The sequence below is a fragment of the Microcebus murinus genome, chromosome 26 (genome assembly GCF_040939455.1).
Source record: "Microcebus murinus isolate Inina chromosome 26, M.murinus_Inina_mat1.0, whole genome shotgun sequence".
NCBI classification, from domain to species: Eukaryota; Metazoa; Chordata; class Mammalia; order Primates; family Cheirogaleidae; genus Microcebus; species Microcebus murinus.
In genome coordinates this window covers 5288843-5316591 of record NC_134129.1, presented here as the reverse complement: position 1 = coordinate 5316591, position 27749 = coordinate 5288843, and the positions used below count along the sequence as shown (strand labels likewise).

The 27749-nt window shown below is 37.2% G+C and overlaps 1 protein-coding gene and 1 long non-coding RNA gene across 2 annotated transcripts; one reads left to right on the top strand and one right to left on the bottom strand.

Annotated features, from left to right (window-relative positions):
• Positions 1–525: 525 nt before the first annotated feature.
• On the bottom strand, positions 526–16607 carry SULT1E1 (sulfotransferase family 1E member 1). The gene is made up of 8 exons (XM_012785943.3): positions 16487–16607; positions 13863–14024; positions 11528–11656; positions 10703–10800; positions 6758–6884; positions 5060–5154; positions 3198–3378; positions 526–1487 (listed from the first exon to the last, which is right to left on the bottom strand). The coding sequence occupies exons 2-8, from the start codon at positions 14008–14010 to the stop codon at positions 1375–1377; spliced, it is 891 nt and encodes a 296-aa protein (XP_012641397.1). The 5' UTR covers positions 14011–14024; positions 16487–16607; the 3' UTR covers positions 526–1374.
• LOC142864746 (uncharacterized) lies at positions 16101–25261 on the top strand. Its single transcript, XR_012915096.1, has 4 exons — positions 16101–16231; positions 20383–20531; positions 23923–24003; positions 24929–25261. It is a non-coding gene; the product is annotated as an uncharacterized LOC142864746 (long non-coding RNA).
• Positions 25262–27749: the final 2488 nt, after the last annotated feature.

Sequence of the window (27749 nt, the reverse complement as noted above, 5' to 3'; positions counted from 1 at the left end):
CAACTTTGATCTTGAAATTCAGAGATTTGGAAAAAAGTACTGGATTACTGTTCAGTCGTTCTAAGAGTTAATGGAAGTTAGAAAAATAACTTATATATAATGAATTTTCTTTGATAAATAATGAAGGAATTTCTTTCTAAAAGTCTTGCTAATAATAGAGATGTACATATGTTCCTAGGTAATTATTGATTCATCAATTCATCGTCCATTCTTTCATTCATCACATATTTATGAGTACCTACTGTGTACAAGTTTCTTTTCTGTGCAGTTGGCTTATATTAATGAATAAAAACAAATTCCTTGTCTTTATGAAGCTTAACTTTATTTAGGTTGAAGAGAGAAAAGAAATATGTTATCCTTGATCTTCTGGTCTTACTAGAGTCTGATAGGTGTTTATATCATAATGTCATCATTTTATTCTTTATTATTGATTAGTATTTTCTGAAGAGATATAGCTAGTCTCTCAAAATATCCTTCCTACATTGGTGAATTATATATCATACTATAACTAATTACTCTAAAATGTAAGCACTAAAAGCAAAAATATTTATTATTTCACACAGTTTCTGAGTGTTAGGAGTTTGGGAATTATTTAGCAGAGGAGTTCTGGCTCAAGCAAATTGTTGGGAAGGACTCCAGGTCATCGGAGGGCTTGACCAGAACTGGAAGATTTGCCTCCAAGATGCTTCACTCGCTGGGCTGTTGGGTACAATCTCCGCTCCTTGCTAGCTCTTGTCAGACAACCTCATTTCTTTGCCACAAAGGTGTCTCCACAGATCCACGGAGTATCTGCATGACACAGTAGCTTTATTCCTTCCTTACAATGTATGCTTTTCATTGCTCTTTCTTTCCTTATTTCAGTGGCTAAAACTTCTAATATTGGGTCGAATAAGAGTGATAAGAGCAGATATTTTTGCCTTGTTCCTTGTTATATTCCTTGATTTTTCTAGGGTCCTTGAAGTTCATGTATAACCATTAATATACATGTATGCATATATATATATATATATATATATATATATACAAAATGTCCTACTAAATGGAAAATAGTAATCAAAAAATAGTCCAGAGTGCTTATTTATTTTTAATGAAATGCTGAAAAGCTGAAACATCTGTGTTACTACATAATTCCCATAGATTATATGGCTTTGTATAACATTTGTTAAAAATAGAAAAGAGGAAGCAAAGGAAAAATTAAAAAGATGATTACAGGGAGGAAAAAAACTCATTTCTCCTTTATATGAACAGCTGAATAAACATGTGAAACTGACCCATGATCCTTTACATGATTCCTTCTATATTAATCTAAAATAAGAAAAAGAATGGTGAAAAGACATCTTTAATCTTAGATATGTTAAGAAAAGAAAGACGTATCTAAATCTCCATTCTAAACTTCATTGTAGATCCCTTCATTTGCTGTTCGTAGTGTTTATCAAATCTTTCATTCAGGGCTACTGTAAAGTAATTCTTCCAGTCTCCTGTAATCCCTGTAACAAAGGAGAAAGAATAATAAGTGTTAAGTTATTGAGGTTTTTCTAACATTTGGGACTTTAATTAACACTTAAATATTATTCTTGTAATTCTCGATTTTTGGAATAAAATGTATATCCTAAGTAATATACTTATTTGAGCTTACAAAGATGGATTTGTCCTGATTTGTCAAAAAATAAATTAAAAAATTCATTCTCTGATTCTTCCCTCTTATGTTACTTAATTTTTCCCCTCAAATGTTGGGGCTTCCAAGATTAGACCCATGTTTTATCCACTCCCAAAGTGTTAACTATCATCTTAAAGCTGGTAACACTGAAATTCATACTCATGCCTCCATATCCAACTGCCTACATGGAATTACCACCTAGATGCTTTCCAAGTATTCCAAATTCAATTAGGTAAAAAATAATAATAATAATTCTTGTCCCCACCAAATTGTTTTCTCTACGTACTATTTCATAACCTGATTAATGGCAACACCAGGTATCCAAGGCACAAACTTACACGTTACTCCCTCAGCCACACATATAATTCATTATTCCTATTCAGGCTTTCTTTGTAAGCACTGCCTTCCCTTCCCTTCTGCTACTACTGCCAGTTAGAGAGTGTTTTCCAACTACGTCGTTATAATGGTCCAGCAGGCTCTTCCAACACTCTTGTTGTAGAAGAAAATCAGCCCCCTTTGTAAACTAGTCAGGAGTTCACTTGCCCCCTGGCCCAAGGAAGTTTAAATTTTCCCATTGAAATAACCCCAAAATAAAAAGATATAAAAAGTGTACCCTGCAAATCAGGTAGGATTTGAGGGTTCCACAGTAAGCCATCCTTTGCAAGCCTGAAAATTATTTTGAGTCCTTTGTTTTATCTTAAATATTAATATATATTTAGACATTTTGGAAAAGATAATGAAAATATAATCTGAGAATTGAATCTGTTTTGAGTGGTTCCCTGTTTCTACCCAGAGGCACATCTGTTATTCCTGTTATTTTACAAATTCCTTTGCCCTTTCACTGACAATGTGGTTGGACAAGCAAGATTTTCTCTATTTCTGCTTCCTCACCTACCAGTAAGACAGAGGTCCCAGTGCTCTGCTACATGCCTTTAGATTAATAAACTGACTATACCTCATCAGGCCATGCCTTCTTCCAAATAGAATTTCACCTCCTTATATGTTGGTATTTTTGCTAAACAGAGGTATATTTGAATTTCTACCTTTGCCACTTAGTCTTGAAAAATGTCTGTCTCTTGTTCAAGGATATGTTGACTAATTGTTCTAAGCTGGTTTCCTCATCTCAAAAAGAGACAATAACAGAACCTTTCTCCTGAGCTTCTGCGTAGAACTTAAAGAGACAATGTTTATAAGGTACACAGTGCAGCACTGAGGCACATAGGCTTAGTATTAATAAATGATAGCTAGTAGAGAGCGATATTATTTCTAGTGCTGAGGTTAGGGTGTCTACTGCTCATTCTTAATATAATATGCTGCACATACTAAGTGATCAATGATTATCCACAATTTAGTAGTAGTAGTAGTGTTTTATGTGCTTGCAAAACTGGGAACTCAGTAAAGTGGGTGATCTAATGTGAGCAAGCCCTGAAGCAAACACAAGCTGGGTCCACAGGCATGAATAGGCCTCACTAAATTTTTGCCTATCACCATGTCAACTTGCAATTTCCTACAGTATAAAAGCAAACCATGATTTTCTCACCTTTTCTCATGAAGGGCGACACTTTATGGTTCATCACTTCCTCTGGTAGTGTTGTATAATTGGTATACGGATTGTTCTTCATCTCCTGGAACGAAGTGTGCTGTGCAATTTTGTCCATAAGCTCCTTGGATGGCTTCCTCTCTAGGAACTGGAATACTTTCATCACCTCTTTTCTGATATCCTAGAGACAGGTAAAATGCTTTGAGAATTAAATCGCTAAAATTGTTAAAATTGAATAAATTGCTTTTAGGATAAAAAATGAGAGAGCAAGAAAAAAAATTCCTCCTCCCCACCATCCTGAAAGTGTTTTTAAAAATATTATTTGGTTTTCATTTTTGTTTGCCCAGACATGATCTTGCTCTGTCACCAAGGCTGGAGTATAGTGGCATGATCATCGCTCACTGCAGCCTCGAACTCCTGGACTCAGCCTCTGGAGTAGCTAGGGCTATAGGTGCATGCCATCAGGCTCAGCTAGTTTGTAAAAACTTTTTGTAGAAACAGGGTCTATGTTGTCCAGGGTGGTCTCGAAGTCCAAGGAATCCTCTCACCTCAGCTTCCCAAAGTGATGGGATTACAGATGTGAGCCACCATGCCCAGCATTTTAAAATTATTCTAAGTATAATTCTTCTCATTCATAAAATGGATATAAAAGATACTTCAATGATTGTTAGAAGAACTAAATATGATGGTGTTTGTAAGTGAAATGGGCATCTCACAGTGATTTTTATTTTGAATTACTCTGATTACTAATGAAGCTAAAGAAAAATTAGATTATGAGGAAATTTTAATTTTATCATACCTTTACATATTTCTATTTCAGCATTCTTTTTACTCTCTCCTGGAAATTTGATTCGATATATGTGAGATCTTATCACTCCATCCTATATACCTATTATTCTTTATCGAGTATTCTATTTATATCAATGTACTACATTTTGTGGAATTTCCTCAGCTCTATCTTTCACTTCCCCAATTCACTATTTAGCTATGTCTAATCTGTTATTTAACCTATTTCTTAATTTTCTATATTTAATTTTTTTAATATTTTTAGAAGTCCTATTTTTCAAATTTGCACTGTCAGTTTTAGTAGCTTCTTGTTTCTCTACAATTGATAAATTTTCATCCTTCATTTCTTTAAATGTAGTAAGCATAGTTATTTTATAACTCCTATCTGATAATTCCAACCTATATAGATTTGAAGACCAGTTGACTCTGGTGATTCCTTATATGTATGTCTGTCTGTGTGTGTTGTTGTTATTTTGTGAACTCCAGTTCTTTCAATTTTTATTTTTGGAATTTTTTGAGGCTTAAGTTTGAAATTTTTTTACAGACTACTTTTATTTTTTTTATTTTTTTTTTTTGAGACAGAGTCTCACTTTGTTGCCCAGGCTAGAGTGAGTGCTGTGGCGTCAGCCTGGCTCACAGCAACCTCAATCTCCGGGGCTCAGCGATCCTACTGCCTCAGCCTCCCGAGTAGCTGGGACTACAGGCATGTGCCACTATGCCCGGCTAATTTTTTGTATATATATTTTTAGTTGGTCAATTAATTTATTTCTATTTTTGGTAGAGACGGGGTCTCGCTCAGGCTGGTTTCGAACTCCTGACCTTGAGCAATCCGCCCGCCTCGGCCTCCCAAAGTGCTAGGATTACAGGTGTGAGCCACCACGCCCGGCCTACAGACTACTTTTATTTGCTAGCCTCAAATCTGTGCTAACGTGTCCAGATTTTGCAGTCTTTTCCTTTTAAAATTTTTGGAGTTAGCTTCCATCATTTATTTAAAGGCATAATTTTGTATCCAGAATGTTGTCAAATGTTCACATCTTAGAAATTACCAAGTTGCCTATGTGTTTTCAATTTCTCACCTGTTTCATGTCTTCATAGAAAAGAATTAACACACGCGGATTCGTTCTCTTTTCCCACCAAGATTTTACGTGTTTATACCAGGAACCATAAGGAACTAAAATTAGACAGAAAAACAATGTAAATGCATAGTATCATCTTTATACAGTTTTAAAACAAGTGTTCAAATAATAGCAACAAATACATATAAATAAATGATCATGAAATGAGAAGCAATAGATCAGCTGTGCATCTTAAGCAAAATTCTCTGAAGCAAGAGAAGCAAAGTATGTTGAATAAACCATGTACAGAAACATATTGTCAACCTTTATCATTATAATATGGTTTATGACAAAAAAGTGAGGAAGGTCCTCTTCTCATCAATTTGATTTAGAACTCATGAGAACATTTTTAAAACTGGTATGTGTGTGTGTGTATGAGAGAGAGAGAGAGAGAGAGAAATTAGGTTTTTAGTGAATGGAATGGTCTTACAGTCAGTAGAGTGCAGTCTAGGTCTCAAATTTACCATTTACAAACTAGCTTTGGCAACTGAAGCTAGTAGCTATCTGAGTACTTATTATGCTACTAGTTTAGATGTTAAGGTGTGTTCTCTTAGGGACCTTTAGTGTCATTCTCACTCCAGAAAATTAGAAGATTTTGGAGATGATTTGATACTCTCTCTTCCCTTCTCTTTCTTTCTCTTCCTTCACCCATATAAAAATTTTTCATCCAATTAAAAACTGACAAAATAATATAATGATGTGTGAGTCAAAGTGTTCTGCTTTGCATTAACTCTTTATGTACTTCCTCTTCTTTGACTCTATTAGGCAATTTTTCTTTACAGAAAACACTTCCCCATGATTCTTGTTCACTGTTTTTATAGAGGTGCAATAGTATTTCTCTCTGCCTTATAATGACAATCTTGAGGCATCTGTTTTATTTATGATGCTTTAGCATAATTTTTTTCCAAAATGTAGCAACGAACACAAAACACATAGACCCTACTTTTGTTGAGTCAATATTATCTTCTGTAGGTATACAATGGCTTTATTACTTTTCCTTAGAATTATTACTACAGGATCAAATGGCCTTCTTTAGCGAATACTACAGTCTCCAGCACACTTTCTTGCTCAAATCTAAACACTTAGATGATTTAACAAGGAGACAAAACTTCCCAGAACGTCTACTCAAGTAATTCTTAAAAAGTTTCAGAGAAATCAGGTTGCAATATTCCGGATGCACACAGGGTAGAATGAGCAAGGATTTTGCAGATATTCAGCCTTCTCTGTGAATTCTGACTTCGTATGGCACCTAGCATTTTTCTTGGAAACAAATAGACATTTCATCTTCCCTATCCTCTCCTCCATCCCTTGTTCAATAGGGTTGTCTTAACAAGTTGTAAAAAGAACTTTTCTAATAAAAATAGAAAAGGCAGTGAGTTGGACACTGAGTCTCAATCTTAAGAAAAGGAAATTACCACTTCTGAGCCCAAACATACTCCTACATATTTATTTGTAGGACTGGAGTGTCCAAGTCATGCAATTTGCCATCTACATCTGGAAACCCTATGCTTACTCTGAACCTTAAGGGCCTAAAATTTCTTTCTGTCTTTTGACTATGGATCAGGGACGGTAACATAACAGAACAAATTTTTGCTCAGAGATGTCAGCGTCTTGTATCACTTACCTAGAAGAAAATCAGAGATACGAAGCTGTTCTTACCTTGTGCCTGCATGAAATTCTCCACAAACTCTGGAAAAGATCCAGGATTGGGATGACCGGCTGCCATTTGAAAAAAATGATAATAAGAAACAGCCACATCCTTTGGATTCCGGCAAACACAGATCATCTAAGAGGATGAAATCATATATTAAGTCACTTAACATTGTTTCAAACGGTCCCAAGATATAAAAAGAAAGCATTTGTGTTTTCAACTACAAACATAACACATATTTATTGTACAAAATGTATAAAATATATAAAATTATAAAGAAAACTCCTTCAGTGATGTGAGGTGACAGCCACTTTTGTAGCATTGTTCAATGTTCATTCTCACTTTTAATTTTGACGCTATTTTTACATATAATATCTCGTTTGGGTATCAAAAATTCCATCAATATAAATTGAGTCAGTTAGATTATTTATTATCACCCCTACCTTTTTGTTTTTTAATTTAGAAACTGGGCCTTGCTCTGTTGTCCAGGCTGGAGTGCAGTGGCCTGCTCGTAGCTCACTATAGCCTTGAACTTCGGGACTCAAGTGGTCCGAACCTCCTGCCTCAGTCTCCTGATTAGCTAGGACTACAGCCTGGCTAATTTTTGTATGTCCTTGTGGAGACAAGGTCTCATTATATTGCTTAGGCTGGTCTCGAACTTCTGGCTTCTCAAAGCACTGGGATTACAGGCATGAACCACTGGGCCCAGCACCCAATTTACAAGTGAAGAAACTAAACTGAAGTTTAGTAAGAATGCATTTTGAGAGTAAATCATTAAAAGTAAACAATTTGGTAAATGATGCAGTCAACAATAATGTCCTCTGGTCTTTATATTACACCACTGTTCTACATACTAAAGAAAAAAGAAAAAAGAGCCCTGCTGTTTCTTCACTTTTAATATTGCAGAAAAAAAAAAAAAAACATGTTCATGAGGTTCCATTTAAATGCACATTGATCTCAGTGAAAATATAATCTCTACCGACATCTTATTGAGTTTGCATTTTAGGTGTGGAAATAACACAAGTGAATTCATAATCAGGGAGCTTTGGGTTTAGTTGCCAGTTCTGGCACTAGGAAGTTCTATCATCTTTATGCAAAGTACCAATCATTCTGTACCTAAATTTTATCTCTGTTAAATAACTGAGTTGGGTCCGACATCCATGGCCTACTCTAGGTTCAGTACTCAATTCTGCAGGAAATGATCTGCAAAATCAATCCCAGTACAGTTATGGCACCTAAGCGATGGCATTAAAGAAGGCTGCCCTTGACTCTCCTGTTTGCTGAATATAATTAGGCCCACTAACTTGTCTCTCCATTTTCACACAAATTTTAAGAACTCTAGTTTATTCTTAAAAGTAGGGAGCTCATTTTTATGGTCCTGCTATAAAACCCTCTAATCACTACAGAATAAAAGCGAATTTTTTTCCATATGAAAGCTATCATTAGCCAATCTGATTTACAACTCTAATTCTTTTCATCTATTAGTTGAATGGAACTCTTTGCCACTATGTCCATGAATTTACTTCAGGATTTTCACCTTTTGCCTTTCTTCATGCTGTTTTCTCTTTCCTGGATATTTTTTGCATCTCAAAAAATGGTATCGATATTTTATACCTTGGCTCAGTTCCTCAAGGAGTCTTTTTATTCCACTAGATGGAAAAAAAGTGACCTTTCCCTAAACTCCCATCAGTTTATATTCTCTCTCTTTTGGCAGATCTCTTTCCATAGCCCAAACTTCACTGCACATGCCCTTCTTTCTGCATGCAATGACAATCTACGTCTTTCCTGCAGATACAACTTCCCCTGCAGCTCTCACCAAAGTTGCTAGTTTGCTCACAGTCCACCTGGGATCATATAATGTTTCTTAAAAATCCTACACTTCCTGTCATACTTGACCAATTCATACCTCTTCTACGTGATGCCATTTCTGAGCTTGTGGTCATTCTCTTAATTTCACTGAAGATTTGAACACCTGCCTCATGGTATCACTGTCCATTCTAAATCCTTTTATCATTCTGTGTAGTTTTAGTGTCTGTAGGCATGATCCATCTGACTCTCTAAGTTTAGGTACTCATTGATCATCACTTCTTTTTTTTGGCCAATGATTTTTATAACCACATCCTGAATCTTGCATTCACTCTGAAGTTTTCACTTATGACAGCTTATCCTGGGCCATAATGGTTTTTTCCAAGAAAGGCTTGCTTCTTTGTTTTTCCCCATCAGTTATTCAATATTCCTCTCCTCCAATATCAGAAAGGCCTCAAATCAATTAGCCTTAGTTATTTCTCTTATCTATTAGTCTGCTATACTTTGTCACTTTCTCTATTCTTCACTTATAGTTTCTGGTCCACCACTCTAGATGCACTTTTGCAAATATTCTTAATCTGTGTGTCTCCTGGTTCCACCATTAATCGCCCTGGAAATATTCCAAACATTAATCCATCTAGCTGTCTCCTACTTCTTGGTGACCTCCAAAATATAAACAGTTTTGCGAAGACTTATGCTTTTGCAAATGTATGGTACCTATTTTCATTTGAGAAGTAAAGCGTTAACAGCAAGCCTACAACCCATTCTCCAAAGGAAAACAGTGGCTTGGTCAAATATCTTGAAAAAATGGTAATGACATATCTCTTGCCCCATACATAACTAGTATTCACTAATAAAAGAGCCCTTATGTATGGAATGACTTCAGCAGGACTTATAATATATGCTCTATCTAGGATTACTTACAATCAAAAAAATGGAATCTTTGGAATCTTAGGCTATTGATCTCTGAAAATGTCAAATATGCCATGAAACATCAGAGTACAAAATGGAAATGTTTCATGACTGTTATAAATCCCCGTTTTTGTTAGAGATAACTGAATATAGTACTTTATGATCTCACATGTTTAATATGGGTCAGAGGGTGTCCTAATGAAGTTAGAAAGGTCTTGAAGTATAGCATTAGTGGTCCCAGACTTTATGTTTTGCCTGTACTTTGGAGCTTTGTATAACATTCTTTCCAAAGAGCAAAATTGCTCATGTAAATCATCAGCTTAATATGTCTATAACTGCTCATTATCGTTGAAGTAGAGCCCAAACTTCTTAATCTGGCTTCTGATGTTTCTTGTAATCAATCCTTAGCTCATCTCTCTTCACTCATTCAGCCAATGTATACAGTTAACATTTTAGCCAGAATGAACCGATTTCGTATCCCCCCTCATGTTGTCTCTAGGTTTACATAGACCAACTCCTATGCATCCTTCAAATACCAGCTGAGATGCTTCTTGCTTCTGGATGCCTTCCCTGCCCACAGTGTCGGGGTTAGAATTCTTCTCTGACTTGACCTATGGAACCTCCTGAACTGTTTACTCATCGTTTTCCTCCAGTGAACTGTGCCCATTAAGATAAGGATTGCATGTGTTTTATTGCTATGTTTCTAGCACATGATATACACTCAATAAATAATTAAATGATACTTTATCTGACTTATCCTTTTCTGGTTCACTTACATGCTTTATGATGCCAAGCACAATATTTTTGTAAAAGGAAGACATTCAATACAAATAGTAATCACAACAAATGCAAAAGTAGCTACTGTTTTTTGTTAATTATTTGCTGGGGACTGTGTCACACTCTTTATAAGCATTATTTCATTTAATACTTCTAAAAACTCTATGAGGAAGATGATATTATCATCTTTCTTTTACAGATGTGAAAATTGAGGCTGAGAGAGTCTCACTTTTTTTTTTCAGAACCACAGCTGGCAAATGGCAAAGTTGGAATTAAAATCTAAACTCTTTGACTATTCTGACTATATTCCACAATTATTAAATGTTTACAGACTCAATGAAAATATAAAATAAGCATGTGTGTATAAGACCCAGTTAAGATGATGTCTGATTAGATTACTCTAAAAGGGCTCAGAGTTGGATGAAGTTCTGAGAACACTTGGCTCTGGTTCTGGTTACCTTGCAGTTCTTCTCCCAGAATGAGGCTGGAAGAAGTTCAGGTGACAAATGAGTCTTCACTATTCTAGGAGATGGCGTTCCTTCTAATTTTTTTATTCCTGATATTAAAAAATTAAAAGTTAAGCAATTTCAAAAATTATAAATATTTATATGGATTTCTATAGCTATTTTTAAAAGAACAGAAGTAACTTTAAGATTCTATATTGCGTTCATGATAATAATATATACTTACTAGGCAAGAAGTCTAGATAGAAGAACACATAGAGAAAAAAATAAGATTAAATAAAATTTCACCACCTGGGAAAAATCATTATTAACATTTTGGTAAGCAACCTTGCATATAAATATAGTATATGCCCCAATTCACAGCTGTCCCATTAGCATACACCGAAATGATATTTTTGATATCTTCTAAACACCTTTTTTCTCAATATATTATATTGAAACCACTTTTTGTTGCTTAATGTTTAGGTTTTTTTCTAATTTTTTATAATATTAAAAAATCTGTGATAAATATCCTTTTGCATGTATCCTTGAAAAATGTATGGGTATTTTTCCAGTATTTAAAATATCATCACATTCAGCCCACAGGGAAATAAATGTTCATGTATTACCTTGGCTCTGCTGAAGGCATATAAGAACTCTTTATTCACTCTATGACAGACACATGATACGCTATAAACCCTGTCAAGGTGTAAATGTGCTCTCTTATGTGCAAGACTTAATTTTCACTGCCACTTTTGCTTATCACCTCTGTGCTTGTACCATTTACGTGTACACCTTCAAATACATGCACACAGCTTTTAAAAGCACCTTGAACATTACCATTGAGGAAGTCGTCTACGTCTCTGCATTCCAGGAAAGGTACGCGATCAAAAATCGCTTCTTTTTTGCACTTTTCCACATCACCCTCATTATAGATCATGTATACAATTTCACTAACCCAGGTGGTACCTGTAAAAAAAAATTAAAAATCTGAGTTCCCGGCTGCTATGCAGGGCTGATAATGGGAGTCCTGGATTTATGGGTGTATGAAATAGGAAGGTACCAATGCAATGTTATTTGAAGGGTGTCTGAATAGCCACAAGGTTTAAGAAATATTTTATCTAATATTTGGTATTACAAGCCCCCAAAATAGCCTTCAAAAATAAAGATTAATATCATAGTAAGGCACACCTGGGAAATGTGTCAAAATTTGCCAGTAATGAATTGTGACATTGTGCAAGCTGATAACAGTTTGGGACTTCAATTTTTACCTCTAAAAAGTAAGGAGACTTGAGTTAATACATGATACACACAAGCACGCTTTCAATCACAAATTGTACTGATTGATAGGGTATTATGCCTCAGATGGGTCCTAGTTCAGAGAGTGTAGAAAAGGATACATCTAGTCCCTGTCCTATCATGGCCAAAAGTCCATTGAAGTGTCAGTAACATCGTCCAATCATTACAACACTTTTTTTTTCTTAAGATGCTATAACAGAGATTGGTACAAGGATTTAAATGACTGCAAAGGAGGAATATATAACAGACTATGCTGCTGCTACTGTCGCTGCTGCTGCCATGATGTTTTGATAAGAAAAGCCTTCAAGGGGATGTGATCATTGGGTGTAGCCTTAGTAAGTTATTCACATAAATTCACCAGTTGTGGGAGATGGAGAAGGGTTCAAACAGGCAGAAGACCACTCTCTTTACAAAAAAAAAATATATATATATTATATATATTATATATATATAAAATATATATAAATATATATTTTATATATATATATATGTTTGCAAGGTCAGATCAAGGGTTAAAAAAAATCTAAGGTAGGATATTTAAGAATGGTATACTGGTGAGGAAAAAAAATGGAAATAGTCTATATGACCTAAATCAAAGAGTCTACCTGAAGAAATGAGTGGAGTTAAGGTTCGAAAGGCAAAGAGAAGACAAGCATAAAATGCATTGTAGTGCATACTATAGAGTTTGGGTTGTTTTATAACAGTTATGGAAAGGCATTGGCATATATTAAGCAGGAGAGCAAAATTATCAGGATTATGTTTAGAGACCCTATAAGAAGCATAGAGACCCTATAAGGCATATCTATCAGACTAAATGGGCAGAACAGTGTGAGTGATTGCATGTGGGAAGCAAAAGCAATTGAATCTAGAAGAGCTCTCAGGGCCGGGCGTGGTGGCTCACGCCTGTAATCATATCACTTTGGGAGGCGGATAGCCCAAGGTCAGGAGTTTGAAACCAGCCTGAGCAAGAGTGAGACCACGTCTCTACTAAAAAAATAGAAAGAAATTAATTGGCCAACTAAAAATATATAGAAAAAATTAGCCGGGCATGCTGACGCATGCCTGTAGTCCCAGCTACTTGGGAGGCTGAGGCAGCAGGATCGACTGAGCCCAAGGGTTTGAGGTTGCTGTGAGCTAGGCTGATGGCATGGCACGGCACTCACTCTAGCCTGGGCAACAAAGGGAGACTGTCTCAAAAAGAAAGAAAGAAAGAAAAAAAAAAAAAAAGAATAGCTCTTAGGTTTCTTCTTCAGTGCTGACATTGATTTCAACAAGGAAGAAAAATAAAGGACAGATTTAAAATCAAAGCAGCCAAAGATGTACTTAGTGTTAAATGTATTTATTTTTAAGCAGTAAATGGAATAGCCAGTTAGAGACGTCTGGATTCTAATTTCTAACGTCTATGATTGTAAAACTCTAGAACTATGATTAAGCTGAGCTCATCTCAAAAAAAAAAAAAAAAAGAGGCGTTGCTTGGCTTGAAAATGGAATCGTGTGGATAGACCTAAAGAAGAGCTGATTAGCTGAAAGTTTTAAAATATCTGTGTAAAGTGCTTATACTCTGTGTATACAATGACATTAATGATATAAGGTAAATGGTAGTTTTAAATTTCATTATGGGGTAAATATAAATCCATCTCTCTATGTTACACAGGTTTCTAATGTGATCAACAATATCCATTTGTCATTGTGCTATTCAAGTGATAGGTACAGATTATAGTTACAAAATAGAGCTACTTTTTCTGTCTACATCTATCTTTATTTAATGTAGAGAATCAGTATATAAGAAGTAAACACCTTAACATTTACTATTCAGGGTGGATTTATTATTTCTGAGTGGGGAAAAAAAAAACTTCAACATCACAGGGAGATTTACCAGATTTAGGATAGGTGGCAATAACAAGATCATCTGGTCTTGCCTGGAATGCTTCCACATTATTCCAATATTTAGCAAAATCTTTATATATTGGAATCCCATGGACTTCTTTGAAGTATTCATAATACTCAGGGTTGGAAGGATCCATCAGAGAGTGATACACTGAAAAAAAAAGTTATGTTTCATATCTTGTATATACTTTACAATGTTTTAGCATTATAAATATGTAAAATGAGGTCTTCTCAGATGTCTAGCACATCTCAGCTGTTGCAAATCTGGGGTAAACGCATATTAACATTGTATGTGACATAGTCTCGGTGCTTGAGGAGTTTTTAATCCTATTAGGAAGGTGTCGGACACATGAAAATATAAGAAATTACAAGAGATGATAAAGTAAAATCCTTAAAACTAAGGAAAAATGCAAGATATACATAATACATTCAACTATGAATAGAAACAACAGAGCCTTCAATTTCTGTCAAAATTTATGGAGCCCATAAGAAGAGGTCCAGAAACACAACAAGATTTTGGCAAAGGGTTCAGTTATGCATACATTAAATAACAATTAATATTGATAGTCACATTTGACTATTATTGCCAGATCTCTAAGTCAGACCTTTTAAAAAAAGTTTCTGAATATGTGTCCTTTAGGGAAAAGAATTCAAATTGCTTGGTGAAGGTATTTAAAAGAAGATGAAATTAATGACACTGTGATGGTTATATTTAAGGCACAGAATCTTGAGGGTAGAGAAAATTTCCTTGTGACCCCTATTTTTTCCTTTCACTTGATCAATAAAATAATGGATACTTTCACGGAAATGATTTGATTGAAAATGATAAAATTAAGCAAGGTGGTTATTATTTGCTAATTCATCTCCTGATTCCATGACAATCCATTTCAAGTTCAGTGTTAGTCCTAAGATTTTTAAGTAAGCAAACTTTCATTGGCTTTCAACTTCCTTTGGTGCCTTTTTTTGTAACTGCCACACTTACTCTATTTTGAGTGTAAGACATAGCATCCCAGCAAATTTTCTCTTTCCTTGACATGAGCCTTTTTAGATCTCCCTCTTATTTGCCTTTACCCAAGAAGCTGCCTGGTAAATTATATTATACACACACATTGCAACTTTAAAAAAAAAACTTTTCTCTTAGGCACATTAGATGGAATTTGACCAAAATGATGAGATTTCTTTTCCCAAAATAGAAATCAGTCTTGTCAATAAATCACTTGTTCCCCAAACCTGCTCCTTGCTCTCAGAAAATAGATCTTTCACTAAAAGAAATATGTATTAAAGGCACCATTTGCCCTTTCCCTGCCCATTGATTTGTTTATTCATGTGAATTCTTTCTTGGTGTTCAGCCAAGTTTGTAAGAATTGGCTTGTAGTGAGCTGGGAGTGGTGGATTTATCATTAAACGGTTGGCTGACTTCTAGCTGCCCCTTCATGGTCAATTTTGGTCTTAAAGGTAAACTAGGGGGCATGTAATAAAATCTCTTTCCTAGTTTTATTTCTTTTCAGAAATTGTCTCATAGCACAATGTATGGGTTTCTTTTCTAGCTGCTCTCTTTTTTTTTCAAAAAACATACTTCAGTTTAGAAATCATCAGTTTTATACCCTGAGTATGTATATCACAGTTATTCAGAAACATCAACAAAAGATAATTAAAAATGTGACTCAGAAGTTTGATTAAATTCAGAAAGTTTTTTCTTTCTCTTTCTTCCTTCTTTCCTTCCTGTGCCTCTTCCTGCCTTTCTTAATCCTCTCCTCTTGCATCCTCCAACCTGCTTTTTATCTAGTAAATAATCGCTGTATGAATGCCTACTCCCTTCCTAGCATTGTGGCAAACTCTGGAATATTATGGGCTATAGTAAGTATAGATGCATAGGGTTCTCACAGTCCTCATTCTCTTAGATTTACCTGGATTCGAGTAAAGTGACTAAAAGCAAAAACTATATATATATATATGGTTTTTCTTTTTTTTTGCAAGCTTTCCTGTAAAGAGACTATATTTTTGTACATCTTTCTATCCCAGGATCCACCACTGTGACACAAAGTAGCTGCTCAGAAATATTTGTTAAATTTAATTATCAAAGCAAATCTCTCTGTGCTCTGCAGTTTCTACTAAGGATTCCTAGATAACAGACGTACTATCTAAGCTACCTGTCAATGATTTACCAAGGACTTTGAATATATACTGAATTTATCTGAACTTTCTAATGTAAAAGTTAACAGTACTGTTTGCAAGGCCCCAATCACAGATGTGACCACAAGACTGGAAGTCAGTCTCCATTCTACCTGTTTCTACCCTGCTCACTTTGTTCCCTCATCAGTAAAGCAGAGAACAAGCCCAGCATTCAGTACTTGCAAGGTAGCTATACTCCTGTGATTTTATGTCAAAGCTCTTTAAATGGCAAAACACTATATAAATATAAGATATTACTTATAATGACAAACATATAACTTTAAAAGGTGTTAAAGGCTTTACATTATTAATTTACTAAAGTATCAATTACTTTGTTCTTTCTGTGCTTTCTTTTTTAAAAGATTTGTATCTATAATTTGCATACTATATATTCTAGCCCTAAAAACTCAGTGTTAATATCAATAATAATAAAAGTACAACCTGTTCAGATGATCCTCTGAAAGAAATGGAATGATCTAGTTTAGTTCTCTTCCAATACCAAGACAGGCATTAAGCTGCAAAAAAAGAGATGAGGACCACTTATGCATTTGGAATGTTTCTGGTGAGTTTTTATTCTGAATGCCAGAGGAGGCGGAGATTAATCTGTGGAGCTTGGCTTTGTGAAATCTGTGATGCAATGATTAACATGGATATGAATACATACGTGCAGATGCATTTAGCCACTCAGAGTCATGTTCATTCACACAAATGTAGGAAGCCTCTGCCATTAGTTTTTTATTCTTTGGCTCATAATCAAACTCCTAAATTTGCCAATAGCCTCGGGGGGTTAGGGAGAGGGAAGGAGAGGAAGTAAAAGGGAAGGGGAGCAAAAAGAGGCCTGGAGCAAAACATAAGAGAAATAGAGAAGAGGGAATCCCTGTTTACTCACTAATGAATAACATGGATAGGTTTGAACTTCAAAAGAATAAACTTAGAGAAGCGGGGCTGGGGGAGAGAAGAAAATGACAGGGAGGAACTAGGAGGGCAGTGAAGACCCTGGATCAGTAGAACTAGTTTAGTTCACTGAAACCTACCAAAGAACGCTTTGTAATACGTGGCTGTGTCCTAACAAGTCAATTGGAAAGCATCTATTTAAAATCTTTGCCTTCAGCTCTTAAGCAGCCCTGAAAAAAACAAAAAAAAAGATGACAGCTAAGGAAAGAATGTATTAATAAACATCACGCACTTTTGGATTATCATTTTAGAAACCTCACTTCTCTCTGTTCCCAATCACACAATAGTGTAGGGTAGAATTTCCAGGTAAATGTAGCCGTTGACACTGTTGGAATTCAGACAGGAGAATGAGAAAATTAAATGATCAAGAGTTTGTGGAATGTATGAATCCTTCACCTTTCTTCTTTTCACTTCTCTGCACCTACTCTGTCTTCACTTGCTCCACTTCGTCAAAACCTACAATAGAGTTAGTTCCAAACCTGGAACAAGTTCTTGTTTGTGCAATTCTAATTAGATTACACTTCCTTTGGGAGACTTTGCCTGACTTTTACAAGACTGCATCTCTCTGAGTGACTTTCAAATCTTGTATTTTCTCCTAACTAGCACTTATTCCACTGTGCTATAATTATTAATAATAGTTACTTGTTCAGTTTTTTTATTTGACTATAAGTACCTTGAAAATATGATCTTGCTCTGTAATTAGCACACTCCCTGGCATCTAGTAGGCTAGACATTGAATATGTATTTATTGAATAAAAGTGACTGATCCATTCAAGAAAAATAAGAAGTTAAGTGATCTATAGTTGTTATAGAAAGGGCAATAATATCCAGTCTTACCCAAAGTAAAAAGAGTTAAGTGGTGTCTGAGAAATGAGGCTTTTCATGATGGAAAATCAAAATAAAGAAGGAATAACCAGGAGTCCAAATTTAGCTTATGATATTATTTGGTTTTATGTAGTCAATCATATTATTTGAGTTAAAGAAAACATGTATTAAAAATACTTAATCAGGCCGGGCGTGGTGGCTCACGCCTGTAATCCTAGCACTTTGGGAGGCCGAGGCGGGCGGATTGCTCAAGGTCAGGAGTTCGAAACCAGCCTGAGCGAGACCCCGTCTCTACCAAAAATAGAAATAAATTAATTGACCAACTAAAAATATATATACAAAAAATTAGCCCTGCATGGTGGCGCATGCCTGTAGTCCCAGCTACTCGGGAGGCTGAGGCAGTAGGATCGCTGAGCCCCGGAGATTGAGGTTGCTGTGAGCCAGGCTAACGCCACAGCACTCACTCTAGCCTGGGCAACAAAGCGAGACTCTGTCTCAAAAAAAAAAAAAAAATACTTAATCATTAAATATACAAATTTAATACATACTATAATTTTAACTGTATAACATAGCTTCATTTTAATTTTCTTAATGATAAGGATCTGGATGTTTCCCTTATTGTTTCTCTATTTGTTCCCTTTGGATTAAAGAATAATCCAATTCAATAATTAGTAATTAATTTTACTAATTATTCACTAATCCAAAAATGCATAAAATGAGCTACAAGCCAATTTGAAGAGGTATAACCTTTCAGAACATCTATTTTTACTTGTAAACAATAACTTGTGACATTGAGGTTCAATACACAGCCTTGGCAAAATCCTCCAAATGTTAAAGATTCATTTGCTGATAAGAATAAAACAGCTGACAAACTGGTCCTAAAACGTCATTCTTCTCCATGAGTAATGTGTACAGAATGAGTTACAAAATGTTTGAATCAAATAGTCTGAACTTTCCTCTTCCTTTCCAGACAGCACCAGTTTTTCAAACTTTTATCTCGACCTTCAGAATTTGAGCAGCTACCCCAGAAATATGTCAATAAATCTATTATGAAAGTTCAAAAGAATAATCGGGGCAGATATGCCATGGTACAGCTGTCCTGCTCTAAAACACTGAAAAGAAGCATGGAGCTGTCCCCTCTGTGTGACAAAAAGGTCCCCCATGACTATTCCTTATTCATGACTATTGGACATTTTCTTTTCGTTCTGTGTCACACACTTACTTCCTTTGGATTGAGTTTTATGGTCCTATGGAGTGTGTTTCATAAATAACAAGAGTTTGATATTGACAGGATAAAGATAAGGGGAATTGTAACTGAGTCTTTTAAAATAGTAACAAACTTTATTTTATTTTATTTATTTATTTATTTATTTATTTATTTATTGAGACAGGGTCTCACTGTGTTGCCCGGGCTAGAGTGCCTAGACTTTATTTTTTAGAGCAATTACAGGTTTAGAAAAATTGAGGAGATAGAACAGAAAGGTCTTATATTTCCCTACTCTCCTGTATAGTTTACCATTTTATCAATACCTTGCATAGTTGCGGTACGTTTGTTAGAATTGAATAACTAATATGAATACATTAGTATTAACTAAAGTCCATAGTCTACATTAGGGTTCACACTTTGTTGTATACAATTTTGTGAGTGTTGACATCATACATTTGCCATTACAGTATCATACAGAATAGTTTCAAATAGCTCAGCTATGAGAGCACTAAAAAAAAAAAAAAAAAAAAAGAATAGTTTCATTGCCCTAAAAATCCCTATTTAAGTACAACCTATTCACCCTGCTTCCTCTACCCTAAAACCCTCTACTCCTGTTATTCTGCTCAAGTCGTGGGACCTGTAGACTCTCCCACAAGGGGTTTACACCCACTCAGGGAGGGGACTGGGGTAAAAGACTTCACTCAGATGTATGTCCCTTCTATTTAACTCAATCTTATGATCTGAACTGGCATGACCTCTACATTTTTCTTTCCTTTATCTCCTGAAGAGAAGGCAAGGGTTTGGCTTAATGCCCAGGAAATGACGATAAAATCCATAGACATACCCCTGCCCAGCCAGTAGGGGAGACAGTCACCATCCCTAGAACAGACTCATTATGGGATTATCAAGTAGGAACTCCTGAGGGAACTTTATTCTTCAATATGCATTTTATCTCCCAGTCCACATCTGACATCAGGCACAAGCCCCTAAATTAAAGGCCCTCAAACCTCACAAAAAAAATCTCCTAAGACTGGCCTTCAAGGTCTTTCATAACTAAGATAGGGAAAGGTGAAGGAAAAAGAGAGTGGAACTTACAACAGTCCCCAAAATAGAAAAAAACTTTTCAAATAGTGGCTGGCTGCCCCTACAAAAAAGTTTTTCTAGAAAGTTACTCAAAAAGGCCCCAGGCAAGTAGACAAGGCCACACCCTTCTACAGGAACTGAGCCATGCCTCCACTATGACTCTGGGTCCCTAGAGTAAAAATGTTCCAGAAAATGGGCTCTGCCAGGACTATCCCCCGTCTGACAAAACAAGGGCACTGGAAGAGCAAGGATGTTCTTCCTAAAACAGGAGATCACATCGACCTTCTGGAACTGGCTGCCCCACCCTGAACGGGCACCCTCCAAACCCACAGACCCTCTGAAATTGCTTCAGTCGGAGGGGCACGTCAGGCTTCGGGACAGATTCAACTTTGACACATCAGGGTGGCCGAGCCTTAGGTAAGTCTCTGGCACAGGTAAGAACTAATGCCAGAGCCACGTGCTTTGCTCTTCCTGTATTTTCAGGGCCTCTATTTCCCTCTTCTACCCCCATCATCAGAGTGAAAGGTAAAATACAAACCCTCTGTATATTCCATAGATTTTTCTGTCTGCTGGGAGATGAAGTCTTCATTTGTCCACCCGTCCCTTTTTTTTTTATTTCAGCATATTATGGGGGTGCAAATGTTAAGGTTACATACAATGCCCTTACCCCCCCCCCAGTCTGAGCTTCAAGCATGACCATCCCCCAGACAGTGCACATCTCACTCATTATGTATGTATATATCCGTCCCTTCCTTCCCCATCCCACCTACCCAATACCCCATAAATGTAGTTCCTATGTGTCCACTTAGGTGCTGCTCAGTTAATACCTGTTTGCTGGTGAGTATATGTGGTGCTTGTTTTTCCATTCTTGGGATACTTCACTTAGTAGTATGGGTTCCAGCTCTAACCAGGAAAATACAAGAGGTGCTAGATCACCATTGTTTCTTAGAGCTGAATATTACTCCATAGTATACATATACCACATTTTATTAATCCACTCATGTATTAATGGGCACTTGGGATGTTTCCACAGCTTTGCAATTGTGAATGTACTGCTATAAACATTTGAGTGCAGGTGTCGTTATTGTAGATTGTCTTTTATTCTTTTGGGTAGATGCCCAGTAGTGAGATTGCTGGATCAAATGGTAGATCTACTTGTATCGCTTTAAGGTATCTCCATATTGCTTTCCACAGAGGTTGAACTAGTTTGCAGTCCCACCAGCAATGTAGGAGTGTTCCTATCTCTCCGCATCCATGCCAACATTTATTGTTTGGGGACTTTTTGTTAAAGGCCATTCTTATTGGAGATAAGTGATATCTCATTGTGGTTTTTTTTTTTAATTTTTTTTTTATTTCAGCATATTATGGGGGTACAGATTTTAAGGTTTCAATAAATGCCCTTCCCCCCCAAGTCTGAGTTTCCAGCGTGACCATCCCCCAGATGGTGCACATCTCACTCATTATGTATGTATATACCCGCCTCCCTGCCCCCTCGCCCCTGCCCAATACCCTATTACTGTAGTACCTATGTGTCCACTTAGGTGCTACTCAGTTAATACCAGTTTGCTGGTGAATACATGTGGTGCTTGTTTTTCCATTCTTGGGATACTTCACTTAGTAGTATGGGTTCCAGCTCTAACCAGGAAAATATAAGATGTGCTATATCACCATTGTTTCTTAGAGCTGAATAGTACTCCATGGTATACATATACCACGTTTTATTAATCCATTCTTGGATTGATGGGCACTTGAGCTGTTTCCACAGCCTTGCATTTATCAATTGTGCTGCTATAAACATTCGAGTGCAGGTGTCTTTTTTGTAGAGTGTCATTGGATCTTTTGGGTAGATGCCCGGCAATGGGATTGCTGGATCAAATTCATTGTGGTTTTGATTCGCATTTCCCTAATGATTAGAGATGTTGAGCATTTTGTCATATGTTTGTTAGCCATTATTCTGTCTTCTTTTGAAAAGTTTATGTTCAGGTCCTTTGCACAAGAAAAATCAAACAACCCTGTCCACCCATTTTTATACTTTTCAATTACCCCACTGGGAAAAGATCTTAACTAGAACTTTACATGCAACTTGGTGTGCTCTGAGCTTTCAAACTATAGAACTTTCTCTCTTATTTCACCTAAAATTATCTCCTTCTATATATCTATATGTTTGCATGTCTATATATGTCATATATATGTAATATTTCTCTGCCAAAATATGTAAAGAGCTCTAATTAATTGGCTTACATTAAATAGTTCATTTAAAACAAAGTAAAAAAATAACTTGTGAATAAGAGAATGAGATATAAAAAGGCAATGAGTGTGGAAATATATTTTTGGTAAGAAAGGATCTTACACGAAATTTTTTTTGTCCTGAAATGACTAGTTAGTTAGAAAATAAAAAATCAGGACAAAACAGAAAGTTTTAGATGTGTTTGGTAGATGGTCTGTGCGGGTTGGAATAAAGTTTATAAAGGGAATTTATGAAAGAATTTAGTATGTGATAAAACAAAGTTTTCTTAAAATATTAATTCACTTTTATAAATATCTGCCCCAAGGCTGTGTGAAATTCCTAAAGTTCTAGTATGCCTTGACATACATTATCAATAATAATTATTTATACAAATTATGTGTCACAAATATAACCAAACTCCTTTACATCTGTAACCATGACTATTGTGAAATCTTTACCATCCACGTTAGGTAGATAGTGAGGGATTCCAGGTCTCCTAGGCATGAAAGTGGGTGCTGTTGACCCCCACCTTGGTCCTGCCCCACCCCAATCTCCTGAGTGGCTACCATACCTGGAGAGGAGGGAATACACTATGAATCTGCCAATCAGAACTTGGCACACCAGCTGCGAAAGAACGCAGAGGACTCTCTAGCCCAGAGGCCAAGCCGCGTAAGTACCATAGAGTCTGGAAATTGACCTAGAACAACCTGCCTGCATAGTTAAGACCCAGGTCATGTGACTTCCAACTGTCCAGTTAAAGTGGTTCCATGGTGACCTCTGAACCACGAGGGAGGTCCCAATTTGATCACCATAAAACAAGAAGCAGACCACAGCCAGGCCATTTCTGCATCCTCCCTTGTGTTCTCCTTTTGCTGCTGCAACGGGTCTGGCTGTCATCTGTGGCACTTGTGTCACCCTCTATACACCTATATCTTGCTCTGCCCTATAATCCTATCTTTGTCTCCTCAATAAACCTCATTTTCATGCTTGCCTGACTTTGGTGTGTCTGGTCATTCTCTGGCCCTGGGCACGCCCAAAACCAACATTTTCAGACTAAAACCTGAGCCACAGATGGTTGTTGTTTTGCACCAATCCTTCTTAAACAATGGTTTATAATCAACTGCAGTCGAAGATTTGCTTCTTTGAAAAATGTCATGGAAAGAACTAACATTTTTATGACTTTTTATTTAAAACATTGTTATTTTTCTTGCTCTACTTTCCAAAGCCATTGAAGTAGTATTAAGTAAATAACAAAGTTATCTCCTGGATTTAAACTACTAAATTCCATCTAGCCCAATCTAATCCATCTCTAGGCCTAAGGGCTATTGCAAAAGAGACAGGCATATAAAATTGTAAAGACTGATTTCAAGAAATGAAATTAGTAAGTTTGGTTCCCTTATCTTTCTCCACCACCCCTAACCCACCTGGTGCCTACCTGCCAGCAATGAAACTCACTAGGTAACTTCTTAAAGAGACCACAACACTTAACAGCCTAGAGACTAGATTTTATTCCAGGATTTCCCAGTACAAACTGGGTCCCCTTCAACCTTTTAAAAATTCTCGCTGCTTCCCCCACTACAGCTAAACTTCTGAGAATGCCATCCGGGAGTCATGTCTCCAGACTCAGACCTACAGGCCCTCCAGAACCTGCTTCCACCCACGGTGAGCTCCCTGAAAGGCCAGCCCACCCACCACGTGGATACCAGGCTCCAATTATATGCTGTGCTACATATGGCTCTTCTTTCAGCTCTGATTTTCAAACCCTACATTCTCCACTATCTAGTAATGTTCATATGGAAGCAAAATCGGCCCCTAATTATTTCTCTGCAGTAAAACCCCATCCTACTTCTATTCTAACTTCAAGACTGTCCATTTTCAACCCCCGCCCTTTCATTTATTTATTTATTTATTTATTTTTGAGACACAATCTCACTCTGTTGCCCAGGCTAGAGTGCTGTGGCATCAGCCTCGCTCACAACAACCTCAAACTCCTGGGCTCAAGCAATCCTTCTGCCTCAGCCACCCAGGTAGCTGGGACTACAGGCATGCACCACCATGCCCAGCTAATTTTTTCTATATATTTTTAGTTGTTTGGCTAATTTCTTTCTATTTTTAGTAGAGACGGGGCCTGCTCAGGCTGGTTTCGAACTCTTAACCTTGAGTGATCCTCCCGCCTCAGCCTCCCAGAATGCTAGGATTATAGGCATGAGCCACTGTGCCTGGCCTCCCTTTCAATAATTTAAATGAACTCCATAAAAAGATCTTTTTGCCTCTTCTCAACTCCAAGTAGCTACAGAAGAAAGATCTCCACTCATTTTCTCAACTTCTGAGTTCATTTTAAATAGAAATTTAATTTTGACAACAGAAAGGGGAAGAATGTTAGGGCAGCCTTGAATCTCCCAATTTTCCAATCACAGCTAAAAATCAATCCTGAGCTCTCCCCACTCTTTGCTATCTCTCTCCCAAACCAGCAGGCAACCTTCTGGGACTCTATTTTCACAAACACCTAAAACGAGCCCAGAAAAAAATATATAAATCTTTCTCTTTACATTTCCCCAGCTCACAGCTTTTAGAATTTGTTTTACAGCCTCCAGGTGTTCCAGAGACCTTCTGGACAGGCGGCAGCGGGGTGTACTCCAAGCCTTTGTTTCCTGACCAACATCTCCTCTCAGGGGCGACAATCACACTCTCTGTAACAGGCCTGACCACCTCTCAGACATAACCAAGGCTCCAGGAACAGAAAAAACAAGGCAGCAGCCAGAAAGACGACACCTGCTTCCCAATCTTTCTAATTTTTATTTTTTTCGTTTCCCATACCTTGCCCTTCCTTTTCCTTTTTTTATTTTTTTTATTTTTGTTTCTTTAGGACAAGGAAATATGTCATGTATTTGAAGTAGATTCTGTCCCTGGGGAGACAAGGCAGTGTAAAATAAAATTCAGTCTGCATTTAAGCATGTGTCTTGGTATATTTACTTCCCCTTTAATATTCCATTAAATATAGAAGCAAAGAATAAGACAAAGAAAAACTATAGAACAATGTAACTATCCTCTTGTGATTTGGAATATCATATGTATATAATAAAAAAGGGTGGAATGTTAGGTTTGCTTAGGGTGGGGTGGGAACCCAAAAAGTATGTATAGGATGTAATGTGGTTAATGGAAAACTTGGATAACGATCACAAAGCCTGTGAAACAAAAGCAGCAGGAGTCTGGAGAGTCCGGAGGTTGTAAATCCAACTCCCACCGCAGAGCAGACAGCTGCAATGACACCAGCATTCCTATGCCCCCTCCCATAAGAATGAAGCTGACCCCCTCCCCTATCCCTGCATATGTTGCCCACTTCCCTGGGAAAAACCCTCTATAAAACCCAAGGCTTTCCCTTCCCTCTTGGTGGATGCTTTTTCAGCCCCCACCCATCTGCACCCAAATGCTCAAAATAAACAGCATTTTGCTACACACGTGGCTTCGTATGTGTCTCTCTCTCTCAGCTCTGCACCTAACACATATTTTACTGTCTCTACAGTATTGGGGGCTGTAGTTCACCTTGTGATCTCAATTCTCTAATGGACCTAAAAGATTTGTTCGTTTTTGGTTTGTTCAGCTTTTTGTTGTGGTAAGGATGAGAAGGACGATTTGCATACTTAACACCCCAGACGTGATACTGGCCTCCACGGTCATGTGAGCCACGTCCCATAGTATAGCTCCTCTTTCATGTACATATATATCCTATTAAATCTGCTTTCCTGAAGAACCCTGACCAACACAGCACTATGTACTGAGAGTGGGTCCACAGGAACATAATTTTAAGGATGAATTTCCTGAATTGGTTCTAGAGTTTCTGGAATTTGGTTTCTAATGTAATTAGGTTTAAGGACACTAATGACTATTTCCGGCAGTAAAGAGAGCATTGATAATCTGTGGCATGTACTCTTCATACAGATAACTAAAGTATCTGTGTGATATTAGGAAACTCCTAATAAATCATTTATAAGAACCAATTTTCCATAGAGGAGTAGACTATCTTTTATAAACATATTTAGATAAAGATAGCAAAAGCAGTTTCTGGCCTCCTGATCTTTTATTTTTCACTCTGATTTTCACCATTGGTTATTGGGAGTGAAGAGTACAACTTGCTTTCCAAAGTTTAGGATATTCCTGGGAGAATCCCTGATCTTTCCCATTATAGCTCCCCCAAAATAGTTTATTTAAAACCAGATCGTGAGGATGAAAATGTTACACAACCATCTGGTATATTTTTTCATGGCCATCACATCAAAACCAACTACAGCATCAATTGTTTTCCACGCACACTAGCACCGGAAGCTAAAGAGAGGATGATGTCACTCACATCACCTGACCTGAGATGACACGGGACATGGACTACCCAACAAGTCTTCCCTGACAGAGTTGACTGGCACCAGGGTCTCCCAAAGAGAACAGGACAAGCAGTTGTGCATGCTCAGATAGCAAGACATGCAAAACACAGCCTCATCGGCCGGGCACGATGGCTCACGCCAATCCTAGCACTCTGGGAGGCTGAGGCGGGAAGATCGCTCAAGGTCAGGAGTTCGAAACCAGCCTGATCAAGAGTGAGACCTCATCTCTATTATAAATAGAAATAAATTAATTGGCCAACTAATAGATATATAGAAAAAAATATTAGCCAGGCATGGTGGCGCATGCCTGTAGTCCCAGCTACTCGGGAGGCTGAGGCTGGAGGATCGCTTGAGCCCAGGAGTTTGAGGTTGCTGTGAGCTAGGCTAATGTCACAGCACTCACTCTAGAATGGGCAACAAAGCAAGACTCTGTCTCAAAAAAACAACAAAAAAAAAAAACCACCCTCATTCTGCTAGAAATAAAGAGCACACAGAATGTATATGGACAGCAAGAACCTGCTTTTGATTATTGGGATCAATATTAAGGACCCCTCACCCTGAAGGTAAGGGATAAGCACAAAAGCGGCAGCAATACCCGGGAGTGAGTGAGAAAGAGAGACACACATATCTACATGGGTGCACACGCACACACGACTGCTTTTGAAGGCTGCTTGGCTACTTTGGGGTTACAAACAGCTGTCCAACAGCCCTGTGCACTTGTCTGGCCCAGAACTTCAGCAGATGCAGTCTTTTAATTATCTACCTTTTCTTCTCTCCTTTTAATAAGGTACAAATATATTTGCATTTTCAAATACACCTGTGTTCTGAGAATTGTACTAAGCAAGTCAATCATAGGCTGGTGCACAGAAGTTAGTTGGTACTTTTGAACTGTGTGCATAGCTAAGAGATAGCTTCAGACCTGAAGTAGCCAGAGGGTGTGAGGTTTCTCTCTGTGCCACTGGGAATGTGGTCAAGTCTACCCACCACCATCAAGGTGGGGTGACGGGAGAAGACAAAGTGACAAAAACATGA